At 38.1% G+C, this 20,548-nt stretch overlaps 1 protein-coding gene across 2 annotated transcripts; it reads right to left on the bottom strand.

The window, feature by feature from the left end:
* Positions 1-1,174: 1,174 nt before the first annotated feature.
* On the bottom strand, positions 1,175-19,466 carry slc35f6 (solute carrier family 35 member F6). Of its 2 annotated transcripts, XM_042503418.1 has the most exons (8): positions 19,403-19,466; positions 17,721-17,832; positions 11,680-11,816; positions 8,168-8,240; positions 6,656-6,827; positions 6,102-6,317; positions 5,842-5,952; positions 1,175-2,675 (listed from the first exon to the last, which is right to left on the bottom strand). In XM_042503418.1, the coding sequence occupies exons 3-8, from the start codon at positions 11,754-11,756 to the stop codon at positions 2,188-2,190; spliced, it is 1,137 nt and encodes a 378-aa protein (XP_042359352.1). In that variant the 5' UTR covers positions 11,757-11,816; positions 17,721-17,832; positions 19,403-19,466; the 3' UTR covers positions 1,175-2,187. The 2 variants fall into 2 exon arrangements, with proteins under 2 accessions (XP_042359352.1, XP_042359351.1); XM_042503417.1 differs by lacking the exons at positions 17,721-17,832; positions 19,403-19,466 and having other exon boundaries at positions 11,680-11,860.
* Positions 19,467-20,548: the final 1,082 nt, after the last annotated feature.

Raw genomic sequence — 20,548 nt, 5'->3', positions numbered from 1 at the left:
GTGTTTAACCTTTGACCTCCATTAAAGCGCACGGCCGGTCTTTAGGGAGGAAGTTGGGTTGACTCAGGAAGTGAAGGCAGGTGTCAGCTGCTGGTGTTGGGGCTGCTGACACTGGACCCTTTACTGGCTGCTCATTGGGCTGAACTGGTATTTTCTGCATCTTGGAATCTAAATTGTTATCACAATTTTGTCTGAATTTTAGTCTCTTCAGAGCCAATGAGGCCTTAAGTAAAAATACAGTGTTATTTTGAGTCCATTAAAACAACTTCACACACCTGTGTTGCATCCTTTTTAAATGACTTGCTAAAGAAAAGAAGTCATCAGAGTAAAGAAATAGAACCAAAGCACTTTTGAAATGATCTGTTCATTGAAAATTCCTGAGTTTTCAGAAAAAAAAGTATTACTACCATTTGTGGTTCAATGCCTGGTGAAACCAAGTAGCAACCTCTGAGTCTGAAAAATGAAGCCAACGCAGCAGTGCCAAAACTGCAGTCCCTCTAATGACCACTGGAGGCTGGCTCTGTGAGCGAGTCAATCCCCATAGACACTCATGTTAAATATCCTACTTTACAGCAGAAATGTATATGTTCACAGCCTGGTACAAAAAACAATTTTGGTCTCGATAGCTAATTTAAACATTCATGACAACTGTAAGAGGGGCACATTTTTATATAACTCACTGGTGTCACCAAGTGTCTGCCAAAAGTTTGTTCAGCTTCTCAGTCAGATCCCTCCCTTGCTCCTCCACCACACCAACCTCTGGTCCAAATGTGGTCACTTATGGCTACAAAACACACAAACAAGAAGGTGATGGCCACATTTGCCAAACTCAAGGCTTAAAAACTGGAGTCCACAAACCAATGAGTGACTTCACTGTAGCTACATCCATTACTTTAACAGCTGATGCTTCATTGTTGAGTACAAGTGGATGTTTTATGCAAAATTTGAAGATATTCCCTCATGGCGCTCTTGAGTTATCGCGTTCACGAGAATGGGGCATAAAAATGGACATGAAAGAGGAGCACATCTTCACATTTGAAAAGTTGGATACAGGACATGTGACGGATCAAAAATGACTGCAGATTAGTTTTCCGTCGATCCACTAATCCATTGATCCACAAACACAAAACTGTATGTGTCTAATCATGCAGCACAAATGTGTTTTAAGACTTCATAGGTTGTTTCAGGTGTGTATTTAAAAAAAACAACTCTTTTTGTCATTACATCAAGTAAAAATGCCATCAAAGTTACACCATTCAACAAGTGTGATTTTATGACAGTTCCCTTTTTTCTTAGTGTACATTACAGCCAACACCTTTGAACAGAGGAGAAACAGGATTCACAATAAAAAATGCAAATCACTCTGTATCTGGCCGCTCACTTCTTGATACTTATCCATCTGAGAAAATTAGGTCTTAGAAAGCAAATATACAAACATATTCTTTTAGAAATGCTTTTCTGCACACATTCGATTCTGTATTCAACTGAAGTGAAGATTGAGGAAACGGCTGCAGTCTGATTACAGTGGAAATGATGAACTACGTAACACCCGTCTGTGTTGGCATTCATTGAAAACAATTTGGCACAATCATACAGCACAGTCAGCAACATTTAAAACAATGTGACAATGATCCAGCAAAGACAAAAAAATTGAATAAAACTTTAAAAGGACACTGACATTAATTTTCATCTTATGTGACGGCAATTTTCATAAATCTGTGCTCTAAATCAGACAGTTCAAGTATTTTTTTAAAATAAAAAATATCTAAGAGGGTCAGGAGCAAATCTTGACACTGGATATAAACTGTTTTTTGTTTTGTTTTAAGATAAAATGTCAATTTTTAACTTGAATAAATTCCTTAAAAAAAAGAAAAAAAAAAATCTAATATAAAAGTACCTTCAGACTGCTCTCTCTACCGTCTGTTTCTTTGAACAAATAGTTAAACAGTTTGGGAACTTTTTTTTCCTGTGCTGAGTTAGATTAGAAAACGGATACTACTTGTGTTGGCATGCTGCGCTTTCCCAAAATGTTGAACTATTCCTTTAAAAGAGCTTGCTCAGTCCCACATATTATAACATAGTGAGGTCAGTTAAAATCTGAGTGAAACATTTTAAAAGAGACTATTACCGACAGCCTACATGGACGTGTCTTCGACAGACAGTCCAGTACACCGTGACATTCAAGTTTTAGCTGTAATCTCCGGCCTGCACCCTGCCGTCACTCAGCAGTCTCTCTCTCTCTGCAGGGCTGTCCTCCTCCTCTGTCCTCACCATCCCAGCGCAGCACGGTATGCTGGCCAGCAGGGGGCGGTGCAGTCCGTTGTAGAGAGCTGTACCCACCAGCAGGACCACGAAGCCTAGCACCTGCAGGACGTGGAAATGCTCCCACCCCAGCCCCAGGCTCACCACCCAGATGACCAGCGTACGCAGGCTGTCCAGCACCATGCGGGTGGTGGCGCTGATCTCTTTGGTGACGCTGATCCCAGCAAAGTTGAAGAAGGCGATACTGACGGTGTTGCCCAGCAGTGCCAACAGGATGAGAGGCTGGTGCCCGATCTGACAGAAGGCGTCCAGCGCATCCTCTAAGACCTCACGAGGGTTGCCGCTGAAGTTGCCCACGTGGATGAAATACATCGGGATGAGAAGCAGCGAGAGGACGACGAACCCGAAGAAACCTGCAAACAGAACAAAATGTCATGACCTTAGGAGCGGTTTATGGTCTGTGGTAACACTTCATTTGGATAGGCTGCCTGCAGGTGAGAAAGTATCTGTAACATTTCAACAGCTTATAAATTGAGATTCAACAATTCAGCTGTTTTGCTTTATTCTGTAGATGTTTGACAGATTATAGAGTATATGTGACAATTCAGTTAGTATTCCCAGAATAATTTTGTTCACCTTAAACTATTCACTCAACCTCTTCTGCACAGGTTGAGTATATAGTGAAAAACTACTGCCTGATGTTACTAGAAAGAAGAGAGCAGCGTGAGTGTAGTCCATAAAACTAAAACAATGAGATGTAGGTTTATTGCTGTGAGTTATCCTTTTCACATTAAACAGTCATTTGATCCACTGTCAATGTAAAATACTGACTGGTGCAACTCTTTGAACGCTGTGGAGAAAGTTCTCAGTGCTACTCTTATTTTCTTATTTTCTTCTCATACTGTGCATCTAGCCTCACTGTTTTATTGTTGTTGACCTTTGCATTTCTCATTATTTACTTAATTTAAAGGGACAAACCACCTTCTTTAAGAATTCCAATATGTTAGTTCCATGGTTTAGGGAAGTTTAATCAATGTTTCTGAACATGAACTACTATCTCTCAAAGCCAGAAACCAGAGACGTAAGCCTGCTTTATGTTACGGCACTCAATACTTTTGATAAGCGTCCCTTGACAGAAGTGACACATTTGACAGAAAAAAAGTGTTGCGTGACACTTTTTGTCGACACATCTTGCATCGGGAAAGTTTTGTCATGTTGTGAACTATGTCATGTTTTGTCCCCCAGTGTGATTTGGTAGTGTAACCACCATCGCCACCGAGATAGTAGTTTTCAATTCACACAGACTCTGACCTGCACTTAGCCTCTCCGTCCACAGAAGCAGCTGTCTGTCAGCAGCAGCTCCTGGGGAGCTGAGAGGACAGCTGCAGGTCAAACTGCCTTTGCCAGGGTGACTGTCAGCCATCATTTACTGATTTACTTTTTCATACCCAATTATACAGCACTCAGTTCTGACAAGGTAATTCAATTGGACAAGAGGCACTCCACAGGTGCTGATGAAGATCACAACAGAACTGGGACTTTTAACTATGCGCATAGTTTACAGGTGTTCTGAACTATTAATTAGCCTACATTAACAGTCACCGTAACAAACTTTGCAAGCAGAGGAACATATTACTAAAAATAAGATTTAAGTTAAACTGACTGATTGTCAGTGATGGACAAATGGCAGGAAAGAAGCCTGAAGACGTCACTGCAGACCTCCAGGTGTGCTCATATGACATCAGCTGATGTTGCAACTGAACTGTCTGAACTGAATCCAGACATGCCACCAAAGTTACTGTCAACAGACTCTTATGTCACTGGTTGCACAATAAATGGAAACATACAGATAGGGCAGGGGTCGGCAACGTTTACTATCAAAAGAGCCATTTCTGGACCAAAACAAAAAAAAAAAAATCTGTCTGGAGCCACAGATAACACAACACATAGTCAAACTAGCCTATCAATATTATTAATGGGTCTATATGAGCATTCATTAACATGTTTTACCACTATTTATTATTTTTTATTACATTAACTTTGCAGTGTTGGTGGTAAAAATTAAAAGATCTATCCATGCACTATTATTATTATTATTATCTATATGCATTATTAACTTCTCCATTTTCCTCTGAGACTTCTATCTTGGATTTGGAATCCATAGCTAGTCAAGCTTTTTTGATTCAGGAGCATCCACCGCTTTTGAAATTTGGCAAAATTAAGCAGAAAAGGCACCAAGGCCACAGAAATATGAAGCATATTTTACTTAATGAAATGGTAATACATTTTCATATTCTGTGTACAGGCTACATATTTTTGCAATTGAAAAACTGAATGAAAATCTTTAAAAAAATAATCACCATTCATTTCCATATAATTTTTAGTCAGAGACACAGGAGCCACCTGAGAGGGGCTAAAGAGCTGCATGTGGCTCTAGAGCCACGGGTTGGCTAACTCTGAGATGGGGGACACAAAGTAGTAAGCTAGTGTGCAGGAATGTTTGTGTTGCTTGGCAACAGTCCAGTTGCGGAACTATATGTGTTCATTAAATAAACAAATAAACCACAATCTGATGTTGCGTGTTACTGGTAACTAATAAATAACATTTACAGAACTAAAATATAAAACTAAAAATAAAACTAATATAAAAATAAAACTAATATCATACTCAAGGTTGTGCTGTTGTGATGGAAATCAGCACTGCTGTGATGATCAAATACAGCCGGGGACACTGAATAACAGCCACGCTGATGTTAAGTACAACAGCACTCCCTCTTATGTAGTATTTCTTAAATTAGCTTTATTATATTGTAGTGTTCTCAGTTCTGAAACAGAAAATGTCAGCAAACTTCAAGTTTTTTTTTTTTTTTATCTTGTGTGTGTTGCTTTTTTATCTTTCTGTGTTGTCTCTCTGAACTCTGACGTTTTGCTGGTCAGTGAATGTGGCGCAGGCAGAACTCTTCATGAGTTTTTTGTCCCTCTGCAGTGGTTTGAGTTGCGTGGGAATAATTGATTTGTCAGAGCTGATCAGATTAGATCGATGGATGACAGGTGCAGCTGCTGCAGAGGAGAGTGAATGCAAACATTTAGAACCAGCACATTTAATGATTTAGCTTCAGTTCTGCTGCACCTGATTTTCATTTGTGCCCACATTACACTCTGCAGTACAATGTATAACTGAATGGTATATTCCAACAGAGCTCCTAATGTAATGTCCAGTTTCGAAAATATAAATTCAATAAATGGCAGCAGATATTTTTATTGTGGCGGGCTGCCACAAATAAATTAATTTGTGGGAAATCCTGCAATTTATTGTCTATGAAGCAGTTCTAGACTCGATGACATTATGTGTTTGAGTTTTAGCACTCTAGTTTTTGGATTTGGGAGAGAGTTGTTCATGTTTTACTAATATTTTTGTTCTGTCTTAGACCATAGGAATGATGCATGAGTTTAGAAAATAGGCTCATCCTAGTTGTGTACTTCTCTCTCCTTTTGTAGGTTGACAAGGTTCAACAGCAACACAGCAGTTTGAGATCAAACCGCATGTTGCATGTAACTGCAGATGAACGACAGCCGTACCTTCAGTACCGACAGCCCGTAGAGGATGGACATCATGTTTGTAGACAAACTTCTCCTCCAGGACCATCTGCACTGAAACAATGACCTGAGCCATGATGATCAGAAGGTCTCCTGCAGGACAGAAGAGTGATGTTTCATTTACTGCCTTTCATTTAATCAAGTAAAAGCTACACTTTGTGTGGTGTTCTGGATAACAGCAAGAAAAGTTATCAGAGTTGATAACTGCAGAAAATAAAGCACATATCTCAAATCCACCTTACCTGTGATGATGTCACTGAGTTTGTGCTCATCGTCTTTGTTCCCGTTGAAAAAGTCGGCGAGGCCCACTATCACCAGGCCCAGGATGGTGGTGAGGATGCCGAGCCACTGACTGGGCACCAGGCGTCGCCCCAGAAACGCCACAGAAAGCAGACCTGTGAAGATGATGACGGCTCCACGCAACATCTGGAAGCTGGAGGCGCTGGTCATGTTGAGAGCTGCAGGAACCAGGAACCAGGAAAACATGAGTTGATTTTGTAAATGTTTCCAAATAAACAATTCATACTGCTCAAAAAAGCTGAAAGCTGTGTGCGGTTACATAACACACACAAGTGACTCTGAGAAAAACAACATTATCTCTGACTCAGTTATCTGTTTTCCTGACGAGAGGATAATCTATTCTGTCTGGCCAACAAGACTTAGGTCATTACATTTGACCTTTGAAGGGTGGAATAGGTCAGGAATAAAAATTGACATATGAGTTCTTTAAACAAGCTTATGGGCAAAAACAGTTCCCTATATATTTCGCAGATAAAGGCTACTAAAGGTCACTTACCAACATACATGAGGGAGGTGGCCGTCATGTCACACATGGCCGGTGGGAAGAAGAGGAGAGGGTTGAAGCTCTGGCCTGGATTCACCTGGGGTTCAGGTCTACGTCTGTCATGCCAAAGTAAGATATAGAAGGCTGCGAGACAGCTGAACTCGCCCAGAAACATCCCCACTGCCTGGACCGAGCAAAAAAAGAAACAGATTTTTATTGTCTTTTTGATTTTGGAAACTGCAGATGAGAGAACAATTACTGATATGATATTACTTTCCATAGAAAATTTAAAAAATGTATTTTTTACTTGAGTTGCATCATCTAATTTAAAGCTTGCCCATAAACAGAACAAAAATTTAAATGCAAAACTTTTGTTTTTGCTCCCATTTTTTATGAATTTTAAGTTGAAGATCTAAAGTTTCTGTGCACTCAATAGACATTTCTCTCAAAGTTTGGTTGCAGATTTGTTAAAAAAATCAGTGTTAGTGAGCATTTCTCCTTTTCCAACATAATCCATCCACCTGACAGGTTTGGAATAGCAAGTTGCTGATTAAACAGCATCATTACACACAGGTCGGCTCAGGATTGTCCCGATTTAAAGGCCAATCTGAAATGTGCAGTTTGATCACACAACACAGTGACACAAAAATTGGAAGTTTTGAGAGAGCACACAATTGGCATGCTGACTGCAGCAATGTCCTACTACATTTAGACGTCTCCAATGCCGTTTCTGTGAATTTGGCAGTACATCCAACCGGGCTCGCAACCAAAGACCACATGTAACCTCCACATTCATTGTCTTCACCTGCAAGATCGTCTGACACCAGCCAGATGCAACAGCTGGTTAGCACAACCAAAACATTTCTGCACAAACTGTCTGAGGGAAGCTCCTCTGCATGCTCATCATCCTCACCACAGTCCTGACCTGCCAGCAGTTTGTCATCGTAACTGACTTGTGCAGTTGTGAGGCGGGTTGGATGTACTGCCAAATTTGGGGAGATGACAGTGGCGATGGCTTAGGGGAGTGAAATGAACATTCAGCTCACAGACAACAGCTCTGGTAGACGTTCATGCAGTCAGCATGCCACTGTCACACTCCCTCAAAACTTTCAATATATGTCGCATTTTGTTGCGTAAAAAAGTCTTAAATCTTTCACGTAAACCTGTGAAAAATGGGAGAAAAAAATGAAAGTGTTGCATTTAAATGCTTGTTCGGCATTTAAAACGGTATACTATGCAGGATTGTCCTAAAAACAACGTATAGACTCATACAAAAATAATTGTTCTTAACATCACTTATGACCCACTAGTGTACGGTGCTTAAAGTCTTATATTTAAGACTTAATGACTTTTTTTAATACCACTTGGAATTACATTTATGACCCCAATTGTGCTACCAGGGTTACATTTTACTCAGTACAAAGGAAAATTGAGGATCAATTCCACAACCCTTTTTAGTCCAACGTGGTGCTGAGTGAAAATACAGTGCTATACAATACTGTCACCTGCAGTGTATTACTGTACCTGCACAAATGGGTGATTAAATGCATGTTTGGAGTCACCATGGCAACCCCTCGCTGAGAACGTATCAGCCCACCTGTCAGACAAGAAGTTATTATAAATTAATTATGGATATTTTATACAATCAAACATACACAGCACAACAAATTTACAACTCCAAAAAGAGAAAGGGGTTCGCCACACAGCTAAATCTGCAAAGATCAGTTGATTAATGCAATTCTTTCTATAATCTGTTCATTGTTTGTCTTTTTTTTTAAAATATGTCAAACTTTTGCTGCTTCTGACTTCTCATATGTAATGATTTGCTGCTTTTCTCTGTAATATATCATAGTGAACTAAATATGTTTGGGTTTTGTAGATTGTTAGTGTTGGGGGAAATTATAACTGGTACTTTCAGATATTTTCTGACATTTTATAAAGAAAATAAATAACCGATTAAGGGACATAAACTCAACTCTGCACACTATTCTTTAACTTTGACATGTTAAAAAAACGAGGGTGTAGAGCCTAGTTTTGTGTAACAGCAAACATTTTCTTCTTTTATATTATCCCTTGTATGCAAGATTTATGCATTGAATACACATTTGCAAACTGAATTGTGTTTTTTTTTTTTTATTAATTGCCAAACTTTAGCTGGTTTTAGCTTCTTAAACGTGACGATTTGCTGCCTGTCTCCGGTGTATATCACAATAAACCGAAAATGTTTGTTTTTTAGAGATTATAACAGGCACTGTACACTTTTACTGACATTATCTAAACAAAACAAGTATCCAATTAATGGACAAACTCAACTCTACATCCAAATTATTATTTTTTTCACTTATTTAGATGTGAAAAAAACCATGGCTGCGTTTTTGTTGTGCAGCAAACATCTTACTTTGGATCTTTTTTACATCATGCCAGCATTTAACAAGCAACCAAGTGGAAAAAGAAGACACCATAAAATACTGCACAGTCAGACAAAGCAGTGTGATGACATTGCATGTCACTTGTGAAGTCAGTGAGTTCTTCGGTCTGACTTTTATAGTCAGACACTTTGAGGAAGCATGACGAGCATGTGAGCGCCTGCTTTAAAATGCAGGGGAATGTGGTCCATAAAAGGTGATGACACAGCACTTCCTTCAAACGCAATAACTTCTGAGCTCATCGATTAAAGAGGGAAACCTGAGCTGAATCCAAATCTGTTGTGACTATTCCTTGTTTAATTGTGTCCACTGATTTGGCTTAAATATCTTAATATGGTGCATGTTTGCATGAAATAGGAGACACACCAAAACTATCAGAACAAGATGCTTTAAGTGATCTCAGCTACAGGGAGGCAACTGTGACTAGACTGGTGTCAGGTGACTGTAGTGAAACTTAACCTATTAGTTGCTGATATTCTTCTCCAAATAACATGACTCAGCTTGCTTTGTCTGACACATTAGCACTCAAACCATGCCTCAGTCAGCTTAACTGAGTTCTGTTCAGCAGACAAAATCCAGAGAGAAGCATGCATCAGGCAGCAGACCGCTGACATCACAGATTATTAGGGAAGTAAAAAAGCTGAAGTTCTTGTTTCACTGAAAGAGCAAACTGCTTACTTCAGCGATGAGAGGTCTTAAATATAAGAAAAAAAAAATTAAGAAAAAAAAATAAAATATACTCTATGTGCTTTGTACAGTTGGTTGATCTAAACAAATTATTTAAAGACACTAACGGGAACTATTTTCTGTTTTTTTGGTAATGTTTTAAAAGACCTAAGGAATAATAATTTAATTTAAAAAATAATCCTGTGCAGTTTAATTGAAAATACCCATTAACTGATTTATGCAGTTGTTACGGCCCTTTGGTTTAGGAAATATTTTTAATTAACAATAAAATGACAACAACAATAAAATGAATAATTTGAATTCCCAAACATAAACTTACATTTAGTGCCATTTGGGAACGGACAATTTAGGTAGGCTAAGTAATTAATATCGTCTCCTACAACAAAAGCACTTGCAGAATTTGGTGAAAAAAATAAAATAAAAAATTCATTGGGGTAATAACAGCACCAAAAAGGTGTCTATGCAAAAAAGACAGCTAACAGGACAGGATTGTTGGCGGGAAGGGTGTGATGTTTTGACAGCCGATTATATTTGCGACCTAATGCGAGCGGTTTAAAAAGCAGCTAGCAGCTGTTAGCAGCTAATTCAAAAAACAGCAGCTGAAAATCTCTGCAAACGGGGAAAATAATAAGGCCCTTCCTCTCCGAGCTGAAGACGAGATCAGCCACCATATAACAGAGATGATAAATGATTGTTATTGAAATATTATGTCATTGTTATTGTTTAGAAAGCGGTACTGACACCTACGCTGTATGTTACACTAAAGGGCCGACGCTGGTGAGTTACACGGCACACACGTCACACCTCTTTTGCTTCTGCGATGCTGGCATGATGTCTAAAATCACACAGGGGGGTGGTTTGATGCTGCCATCATAGGGTTCAATATAAAAATCCAAAGGAGGCATACAGAAGGGACTTCCTAGGGGCCCCAAAGTGTAATCTCTGTGTAAAAGGGGCTTTGGAGATAGTTTTGCTGCTAAAAGGTCTCTCATTTCATGCTTATTTGTACATTATATGTGCTTAAAACTAAAATTTAGGATACACAAGTTTGTTCACTGTCAGGTGAACATGTTACAATAAGAGAGGCCAAAATCAAATTCTGGCCCTACATAGCTGTTAGTTACAGTCCTTAAATACATGAGGACTTTTTTCAGAACTGAAATGATCAGTAGCTTACTGACAAAAAAATAAGTGACAACAGTTTGGATGATAAGTCATTATTTTATCATTTATGAAGAGAAAATATGAACATTTTCTATTTATTGTTTCTGTATGCAAGGCTTTGCTGCTTTTCTGTTTTTTTAAAAATGTGAATATCTTTGGATTTCGGACAATCAATTGGACAAACCATGTCATTTTAAAGATATGAGACATTTTTAAAGACCACGTGATAATCGGTTATGGTTAGTTGTAGCTCCAAAGTACACAATGACTCCTCATTTTGTGCAAAATACTGTATTTACCTGTTACCTACAAAGACAGCTGAACTATTGACTATGACTTAACCTCTGACAAACAGCCCAATGAATGCCTGAGCCTGGCAGCAATCTTATCATGCTTGTCAATAACACTGAAATGTTTCCTCATACACACATTAGCTTCTTGTTGTTTCGCCATCAGACTAACAGCGTGATAACGATGTTTATACTAGCCGTTTGTAAAGCTAAAAAGCTAACGATGCGTTAGCTTGTTGTTTACCAGCTAATCGTTTCCCTTTAATGGATACTGTAGTCACAATCACGAGATAACATGCTAACACAAAAACGTAATAAACGAGCTAACTCGATTAAGTAGCTAAAGAATCAGCTAATAACGACCATGCACACCACTGATCCAACTCTGTTTCCCCCTACAGAGAGGTCAACTGTAAACACAAGATAAATAAAACATAAACAAAGGCTGATAAAATACAGTGTTACTCACTTTGCCGATAATGTGTTGATGGAGCCAGTTGTGAGCATAAGTCCCGCGAGGAACAGCTGGTATTTGGTCCACGCCATGCTGGACGACTGAACGGGACAAACACACCGGGCACTGACGACCACCGAGGTGTTTTTTTTCTGTGTGTAAATGGACTCAGGTTATTCACCCACTTCTCCGCGGGATCTCCTCTGACTGTAAACGCCACATGACAGCTGAGAGTCAGCTGACCGCCGCGCACGCTGCACGCTGCCTTCACGGCCTGTCGGAAATGACGGAACTCATCGAGCCGACGGAGCCATGAGTCACAATTTATAATAGATTCAAGAAAGAAGATCAAAGTTATATTTTGTCAATTTATGCAAAAATTCTGTTTAAACTCAACAAATCCAGGCCTCTTTCCTGTTATTTAAAAGCGGTTCCTACAGCTTAAAATAATAATAAACTTTATTACAGACTCAATGGTCCAGATAAGAGCAAGACAATACATACAAAAGATATAACAGACACATAGAAGTACCATACACAACATATTCACAATGCAATAAGATCACAAAAAAACAAAAAAACAATATGTACAGATCACTTAAAAAACAATTAAAAAAGTCAAGGTGTTCGCAGCCAGCAAAACAATCTCATCTTGACTCGTCTTCATTTCAACAGCAAGAAAGTTCAACAACTCATCCTCAACAATGACTTTGCCGTCCACAGTTTTGTATATATCTGGTTTTAAATGAGGGCGGCTGAAAGCTCGAGTCGCCGCTCCTGCTGAATCCGCCATCTTATTAATTATTTATTATTAAAGAACAATGGGATTTCTTTTTAAAACTTTTTTAATGACACTTGTAGACCAGTTTTATATCAGCCAAAATTGAAGGAAGATAGATCATAAACTGATATTAATTACTTAAAATACAGGAGAATTTAGCCTAACATCTGTTGTAACGTACTACATGACTTTTTGGTGACGTTAGTGCAAGAGGCATTCTGTAAATTATCAGGGGTCGATATTTGGCATTTTTTATTTCTGTTTTGGTGTTTTATTTTAATGATCGCTGATAAAATTAATCAATTAAAAAGTGCAAAGAAAGTGGCAGCATGGGAGGAACTTTTTCTTTGTAAAACCTCAGGGAGCTATTTCTATTTATTTATTTAGTTTTTGTTTAAATGTTCACTTGACTTTATGAAAAAAATGCTGGGAACTTGCTGTATATGATGTCTAAGGTTTCAGTTTTGATTAAACATTTGCTAAAGGAATTTAAACAAAGTTTTGTGTTGGAGTTTGTTATATTCCAAATTCTAAATATTTTGGTATAAAGATTTTCATTTTTATTGTAAATGCTTATCGGTTCCAAATAAAGATCATGGGTCTTATTAACTTCTAATAATCTGTATTGCCCTTGAGAAACCAGTATTGGTCGATTTTATTATTTTTTCAGTTAGCAATAATTTTGAGCTTTTACAATGCAACATCAGAAAAACAATTCCTAAAAATCCTACTTACCATGTCTTAGCAGTTTTAAGACTTTTGAAAGACTGATTTAAAATATTATAATACCATTTAAGGCCTTAGTTTTAAATAAATAGATTCAATGTCTTTTTATGGATCCGCATAAACCCTGTACAATACAAGGCAGCTTTTAATGACAACTCAAAAAGTCTCTTTTGAATATAGCTTGTAAGTAGTGGCTGTCTGTTTTATCTTATAATTTCTCTAATGTTTCTGTTGAATGAGTGTTGTATAGTTGTATGACTTTTAATTGATCTATTTGCTGTTTGTTTCTGCTTCTGATTTGCAATTCTGTGCATGCAACTGCAATGCATTGCAAATTGCAATCTTGCAATTGTAGTTCATATTTTCTGATTTTGTCTGTAAAGCACTTTTTAAACTTACTTTTGAAAAGTGCTTTATAAGTAATATTGATTATTATGATTAAATAAAAAATAGTGAAACTATTGGGAAAAAATAATGATGTTATAAAACTAATATTGTTACAACTGTATTGTCAACATCACTGGCTCAACAAAGACAATATAAGGCTACTATGAACTTGTGTGTGTATTGTGTGCACGATTTTTAGCTAAAGTACAAAGTTTGACTCATGCAGTCAGCAACAGTTAAGAAAACATTTCAGCACAAGGTCCATCCAGTGGATGTTCTCGTGCTTTTAATCACATCACATGATCACCAGAAGTACTTGACTTTTGCTCAGTTGTTGGATTTTTTAGATGTTAACTTGAATTTCAACTAATTCCATTAATTTCCGAAAGTGCTCATAAAAATGGAAACTTAAACATACAACTTCATGACAAACACCATCCGTGATTATGATCAAAAGTTCCACAGGGGTTACTGAATTGATTTAAAAAAAAAAACTCAACCAGGTATTGTTAGTGTACAATCTGTGATATATGATAAGTTGTATGGAGTAAACTGATTTATTATACAAAAAAAAAAAAAAAAAAATCATGTATTGTGACGCATGACATATTGGATCAGGACCAGATTCTTAAAGCGACCTTAGCACATTTAATCCACTGTATATAGGCTATAACCATATTTAAGTCCAAAACAGTGGCTCTAAAATCCAACTAAAAAACTGATGTGAGAAACTGCTGCAGTAGTGCACTACATGATGCACCAACCAATGCATTTAAACACAAGCTAAGTCTGCAGATAAATTAAAAGCAGTATGATATGCACGACCAATAAACAGCAGGGGGCATCACAGACCGCGCAGACCATGTTGGATTTGAAAGTGGGACCACAATAAATTTTCCCCTCAGTGGCCTCACATTGCTTAAAATTAGAACACGCACTCTAGTTTCCATGAGGATGCCGTCCCTCAGCGCTTATGATGCCAATGTTAGGCTTTTAAAAACCTAAAAATGAAGGGTCAATATAATCCAAATTAGGGATGTGCAAGTTAAATCATGGAAGAACCCCCAAATATGACATTAGAATGAACTGAAATACTCTGACACCTGCACTGCAATTAGGCTTAATCCTCTGTGGAACTGCACACAGCAAACTGGAGGAAATTAATATATCACACTGATTTTTCTTTGCTGAAGAGAGAGGCTTATTAGGAGCTATTCTCTTTCTGCCTTGTTGCAGGATGCTGCACTGCGTCCCAGACAGCAGATGAGATCAAGGAATCGTCTGTTCTGTGACTCTTTGTGAGACGTGTCATCTCTCCTCTCACTGCAGACACCAGTAAGACCACTTAACATTTACCCATCATACCTCTGTTCAACTGCTGGTATGAATGCAAAAAAAAAACAAAACAGGGCTGTCTGACTGCAGCAGATTTTCTGCACATGTATCTGACAGAATTTGTTAATGAGGATATCTGGGAATCAGACTGGTTACTGCTGTTACTGGTTTACTGCAGAAGGACAGTGACAACACAGACAAAACCCAAAACATCCATACTGCAAGGAATGCAAAAGTATTTAAAGTATGTAAAAGTATTTATGTCAGGGGATCAGTAAAGTCTGCAGGCTTAATATATCTGTAATATATCTAAATAATATCTATTATTTACTTAGAGTATAATAATAGATATCTGTTCCAACTTTGATGGCAATCCATCGTACCAAAACATTTAAGTAAAATTCACAAATGTCAACCTGCCTGCAGCGTTGGGTTAAAAGTCAGGAGATCACCAAAAACATTAAGATACATCCTTCAGGGACCATGATTGTCTTTCAAAATATTACAGCAATGAAGCCAAAGGTTGGGATAATTTAGTCTGGACCAAAGATTTGGACCAACCAACCAGCAGAGCATTTGCCATTTCTTAACAAAATATATGAAGGGTTTCTCCTCTTGGGAGCATGAAAAAGGACAGAAAATTCAAATCAGATTGAGTTATTGTTGCTGCAAAGTTGACATTTTGACTGCTGCCCTCTTGTCACACAACAATGAGATCACAGAGCCTATTTGCCAAACAAGTCATTGTGTCCTTCTTATCATTAGTTAATACTCTGTGGTTGCTAGTATGGAGTCCAGTTTTTTCATCCTGTGCAAGATTGATGTGAAACAACGGAAAACATCGGCCACTGCCGTCGGTGAATGTTGTCTTACTCACTGATAGACTGATGACGGTAGTTAACAAGGCGCTTATTGTCGGACACCAATGTTCAGCCGATAAATCCTTGCATCCCTAGTTAATACAGCCTTTAAAACCAGGAAAAGACAAAACTCAGATGTTACGATACCCAAAATCCAAGCTGATGTCTAGTTTAACATCACAGTATCGATATGTCAGTATATTTCCCTGCTCCTAGTGTCAACAGAGTTTTTAATGCATGTGAGTGATTCACAGAGAATAGTAAAAAGAAAGGTCGAATGTTTGGTAAATCATTTAGTGGTGATGAAAATGTATTCATTAGGCCATTTATGATACATTTTTCTAAAAGCATGACTCTACCCTGCATGTGTTAGGTGCTACAAAAAGTATCAGCATCGATGCTTTTGTGGTATCATCCACCCCTAAAGGTGCCATAGCAGACAAAACTAAGGTAAGAAGCAGCTCCATGCTACAAAATCAAGTCGTTATATAAATGTACTGAAGGAAATGTGCTAAACATATCATCCGAAGTGAGCCTGTAATTCTTTAAATGTGCCCTTGAAGAGTGACAACATCTGTGGCAGCCATGAAAAAAATATGAGTGCCCAGCAGCGTTATCATTTCACGCTGAATGGCCTGGAAACATCTGATTGACAGACAACCTCCAGTAGTGTGAGGTTGGACCTGCGGGAGGGGAAAAGGTGACGGGGAAGCACTTTATGAACACGCAGCTCAGCCGAGGCCACCGAAATGTCACACGACGGGGTCAGCTGACCAGACTGAGGCGGGTCACAGCGTGTTGGAAAGCTTCATGTGAAAACTGTCCACCTTTCTGACTGCAGAATTATTCATGATCAGCGCTCAGCGATGCTCACCTGTGCATACTTTACATAGACATCACAGGTGACCCTGTGACTCCGTGCTGTTATGTAACATGTACATCTGCTCCGTGCAGAACAAAGGCAGGACTGCTCAGATCAAAGATCAGCTGCAGACAAACGTACTCGGCAATTTTACTCAGCGGGAGGCTTAAATCTCTGTCGTAAGCTACTTACCTTTGATTATGTCTGGTTTGACGTTTACAAGATTTGGATCTTTGTTCCCTGTTGTAAAATGTTGTGTTATATGAGTAACAACGCTATATACTCTACAATATTGTATATAATTTTTATTATTGTGAGGCAAACTAGTTTTTACTTCTTAAAACTGAATCTAATCTGATTTTTAAATGAAGGTGTAAGGTAGCTTTAATACTATTAGGTACTTTTTGTTTTTTCTTAAAAAAACATCTTAATTCATTCACATAATTCATGAATCATACCTTATTAGAAAAGTAAGATCAGCTCAAAATACAAGACAGAGGAAACTAAAATCTTTGACAATTGAAATCCACAATATAAATCATTCCATTGATCTATTCATTGAGTAATCTCCGTCTTAATCGGAGGTCCTTCAAGGTACTAGGTACGAATCAGGGTACTGTTATCTTTAAAAATATACTTTAATCCATTTTTAATTAAGGCCAAAGTTGTAGGGTGTTACATTTTTAGGGATTTTTAACCATTAAAATGTGCCCATTTTAACTGAAACCATGCAGATGAATTATTAAGAAGCCTCAATAAGTCAAGTTTACTGTATAATATGTAATATGCAGGTGAAGGTCATATGATCAGTTAAACAGCCGGTATATTTAAATATTATCTATAATGTAAGGTGGTGACAAAAAAAGCCCAAATGGCTGTCAAGTAAGCTGGCATGCTGAGATAGTCTGACCCACCTGGGCACGATTGGACTTATTTGTTCTTTGTTTCCTGCTTGTTGGTCGACGCTGGAATTTTGGAAATTTGCAAGATGAAACTGATAAAATATGGACGTCTTTTTGTGATCAAAGCATTTTCAATGTTTAGTTTTTTGGAGCATATTGATAAAACCACACACACATTTATCACACACTCCCATGTGGCATACCTCAGGTGGGGGTTGAACCCGTGTTTAAAGTTCCTCCGGCATCGTTAAACACAAAGAACCAGAGATGGAAACGAGGTCAGACTGAAGCTCCAGAAACTTCTTCTGCATCAACCTGCAGAAACAAAGTTTGCAAACTGATTTTTTTTTCAAATTGACACTCTGACAAAGTCTAATATCTGACTGAGTCCTTATCGCTAAGTTGCCAGCAAAGGAGCTTTTTAGTCTGAATATTTTGAGTATAAATCCCTTGTTTATTGTTTGTGTTTTCCTTCTGTTAACCATCTTTGTTTTCCTTCTGTTAACCAAAAGGTGTCTCTTATTGTGAAAAGCCTGTCTGGAATGCACCTAATGAATAACTGTTTCAGAGCTGATCAGAGCCCGAATTCATGAAACATCTCAGAGCAGAAAATCAGTCAAAAATGGGACAAAAGCTGTCAGAGTAACACACGTTTGGTTCTTCTTTTGGGATGAATGGCAAAAACATTTTATAAACTTTCCTGTAGCAATTACAGGAAACAAAATGAAAGTCGCTGAGAGGCTGAGGCTGGGCCTGGTCTATTGTCTGACACGCCAACAACAGATTCACTGAGATCCAAAAATACATTCACAAAACATATTAATGGAAAGATATCAACTTATTTTATGGTGCACAAAGTTCGAGTCAAAACTATCACAGCAAGCAAAGGAAAAGTGCGGTCAACAAAATATACGGCGACCCACCCGCATCACTTTCTAAAGATACAGAAGCATTTTGCCTAATATCAATTGTGACAAACTATGTGACTATTTGGTGATGTCTGTAAATTATTATTATAATTATTTTTCAAAGTTATCAGTTATTTTGAGGTTTTACAATGCAACGCCAGGAAAAACAAATTCCAAAAAATCCTACTTACCATGTCTTAGCTTTTTTAAGATTTTTGAAAGTCTGATTTGCCCCACTAACGCCAAACATAGGCATCTTTAGGTCTGAAAAATTCTCACTTTGAGTGATTATTGTCACTAAAGCATGGCTACTCAACTTGCCCATACAAGTTTCTAGGATTTAGAATCATTTCTAGGATTTTAGGATGTTTCCGGGATTTTAGGACATTGCTCTGATTTAAGGACACTGGGGACAATCTCTATTTTAATGCTGTTTTATGCACCAACATCTCTCACTGCTCTCACATTCAACGCAGACTAGAAACAGACCTGTTTGGGTTAAAAGCAGAACACCTTCTATGTATTTATCCATAAACAACTTTGAGTCATCATATTTCCACATCACCAGCCACAGGGAGAAATATCAGAAGGTGAAGCTTCACCTTCATCAGCCTGCAGAGAAACAACAGTTTACTGCAGAGGCCCTAAAGTGCAAAACACAACTACAAATCACAAAACACAACTGTAAAAAAACAAAAAAACAACTGCAAATCAGAAAACACAACTGCACATACATAAACACAACCACAAATAAGAAAACACAACTGCAAATCAGAAAACACAACAGTAATTAAGTTAATGTTGTGTTATGTTTTATGATTTGTTGTTGTGTTTTGCACTTTAGGGCCACTATAGTTTACAATGAAACTTCTTCACGCTGCGAAACGTTTTCTGTGTGAGACTTTCAGACAGCTTTGTGTCATAACACTGTGAGCAATATGCATTAGTAAAGCGTGGTAAATTTCTGTCCATCTTACCAGCGCCCAAATCTTTCCGCTCCTCTCTCAGCTCAGACTGCAGGTTTCTCCAGGTGCTGCTGTTTGGACCGCTGATTGTACTTCCGCATTTTCGTATTCCCCCTCAACACAAAGAGTATGAGCGGGTCGAGAGGGACACCCGCCTCTCCCTTAAATTTACCTCAAACTCAGACCAAACGGTAAAAGTAGGCAGTGCGAATGAAATATAGCCGAAAACAAGATACTGCGACTGCATTGCCTACGCATCACCTAAAGTGTCCCCAGAAACATATTTCAGCGCACTTTTTGGCTGCAACACGAAAATTTACGAACCGCACCATACAGTTCCCTGTATTGCAGATACAGATAGATTGATCATATGGTTTGCTTATTAATATGTAGGACAAATTGAATGTTCCTTAAAACCTGAACTTTGCTAATGATGTTCACTCTGTAAAATTATAAAAATATTTGGACATATATATGGGTGTGTGTGTGTGTAGCCTATGTGTGTGCGTGTGTATACAGTTAGCCTGTTGAACCTGCCCATACAGCTACCATTTGAAACTGAAAGAAACATATAATAGAAACATAGATTTTCAATTATTAATTTCATTTGAGGGTTTTCACTCATAAAGTGACTGTTGATGGAACTGCGGAAAATGTATTTTTGTCTTCCAAACAGACAGTCCTAATTTTACAGTTTATTGGTTATTGGTATTTTGGTTACTGTTTTACTGTTTAAATTACAGTCTGTAATGATCCAGGCGGCGCAAAGCGTTCTGGTGCTTGTAGGTTATTACAGCCCCTTTCCCTCTGTTTTCATAACACACTGATTTTAAAAGCATTTCTGTCTATTTACTGCATAGACATCTTAATTTTCTGTAATAATAACAACCATAGACTGATGAAAGATCTATTTTTTAATGTACAGTCTATGGGAGTAAGAAAACAAGTTAACCTAATTGCCCTACAAGGCTTGCTGAAAGTTACCAACACTAGGCTAATTGAAGGAACCCTAAACACCAGTCAAAACAGACAAAGTCAGATTAAAAGAGATGTCTCATGATTTTAAAAAACAAACAACCCAGCTGCACCACCCCAACAGCTCTTCTTCTTCTCATGAGTTTGCAGGCTGTAAACTAACAAAGAATAATGCTGCCCTCC

This window comes from Plectropomus leopardus, chromosome 16 (genome assembly GCF_008729295.1).
Source record: "Plectropomus leopardus isolate mb chromosome 16, YSFRI_Pleo_2.0, whole genome shotgun sequence".
Lineage (NCBI taxonomy): Eukaryota > Metazoa > Chordata > Actinopteri > Perciformes > Serranidae > Plectropomus > Plectropomus leopardus.
Note: the sequence above shows the minus strand (reverse complement) of the source record. Positions and strands in the feature narration are given on the sequence as shown.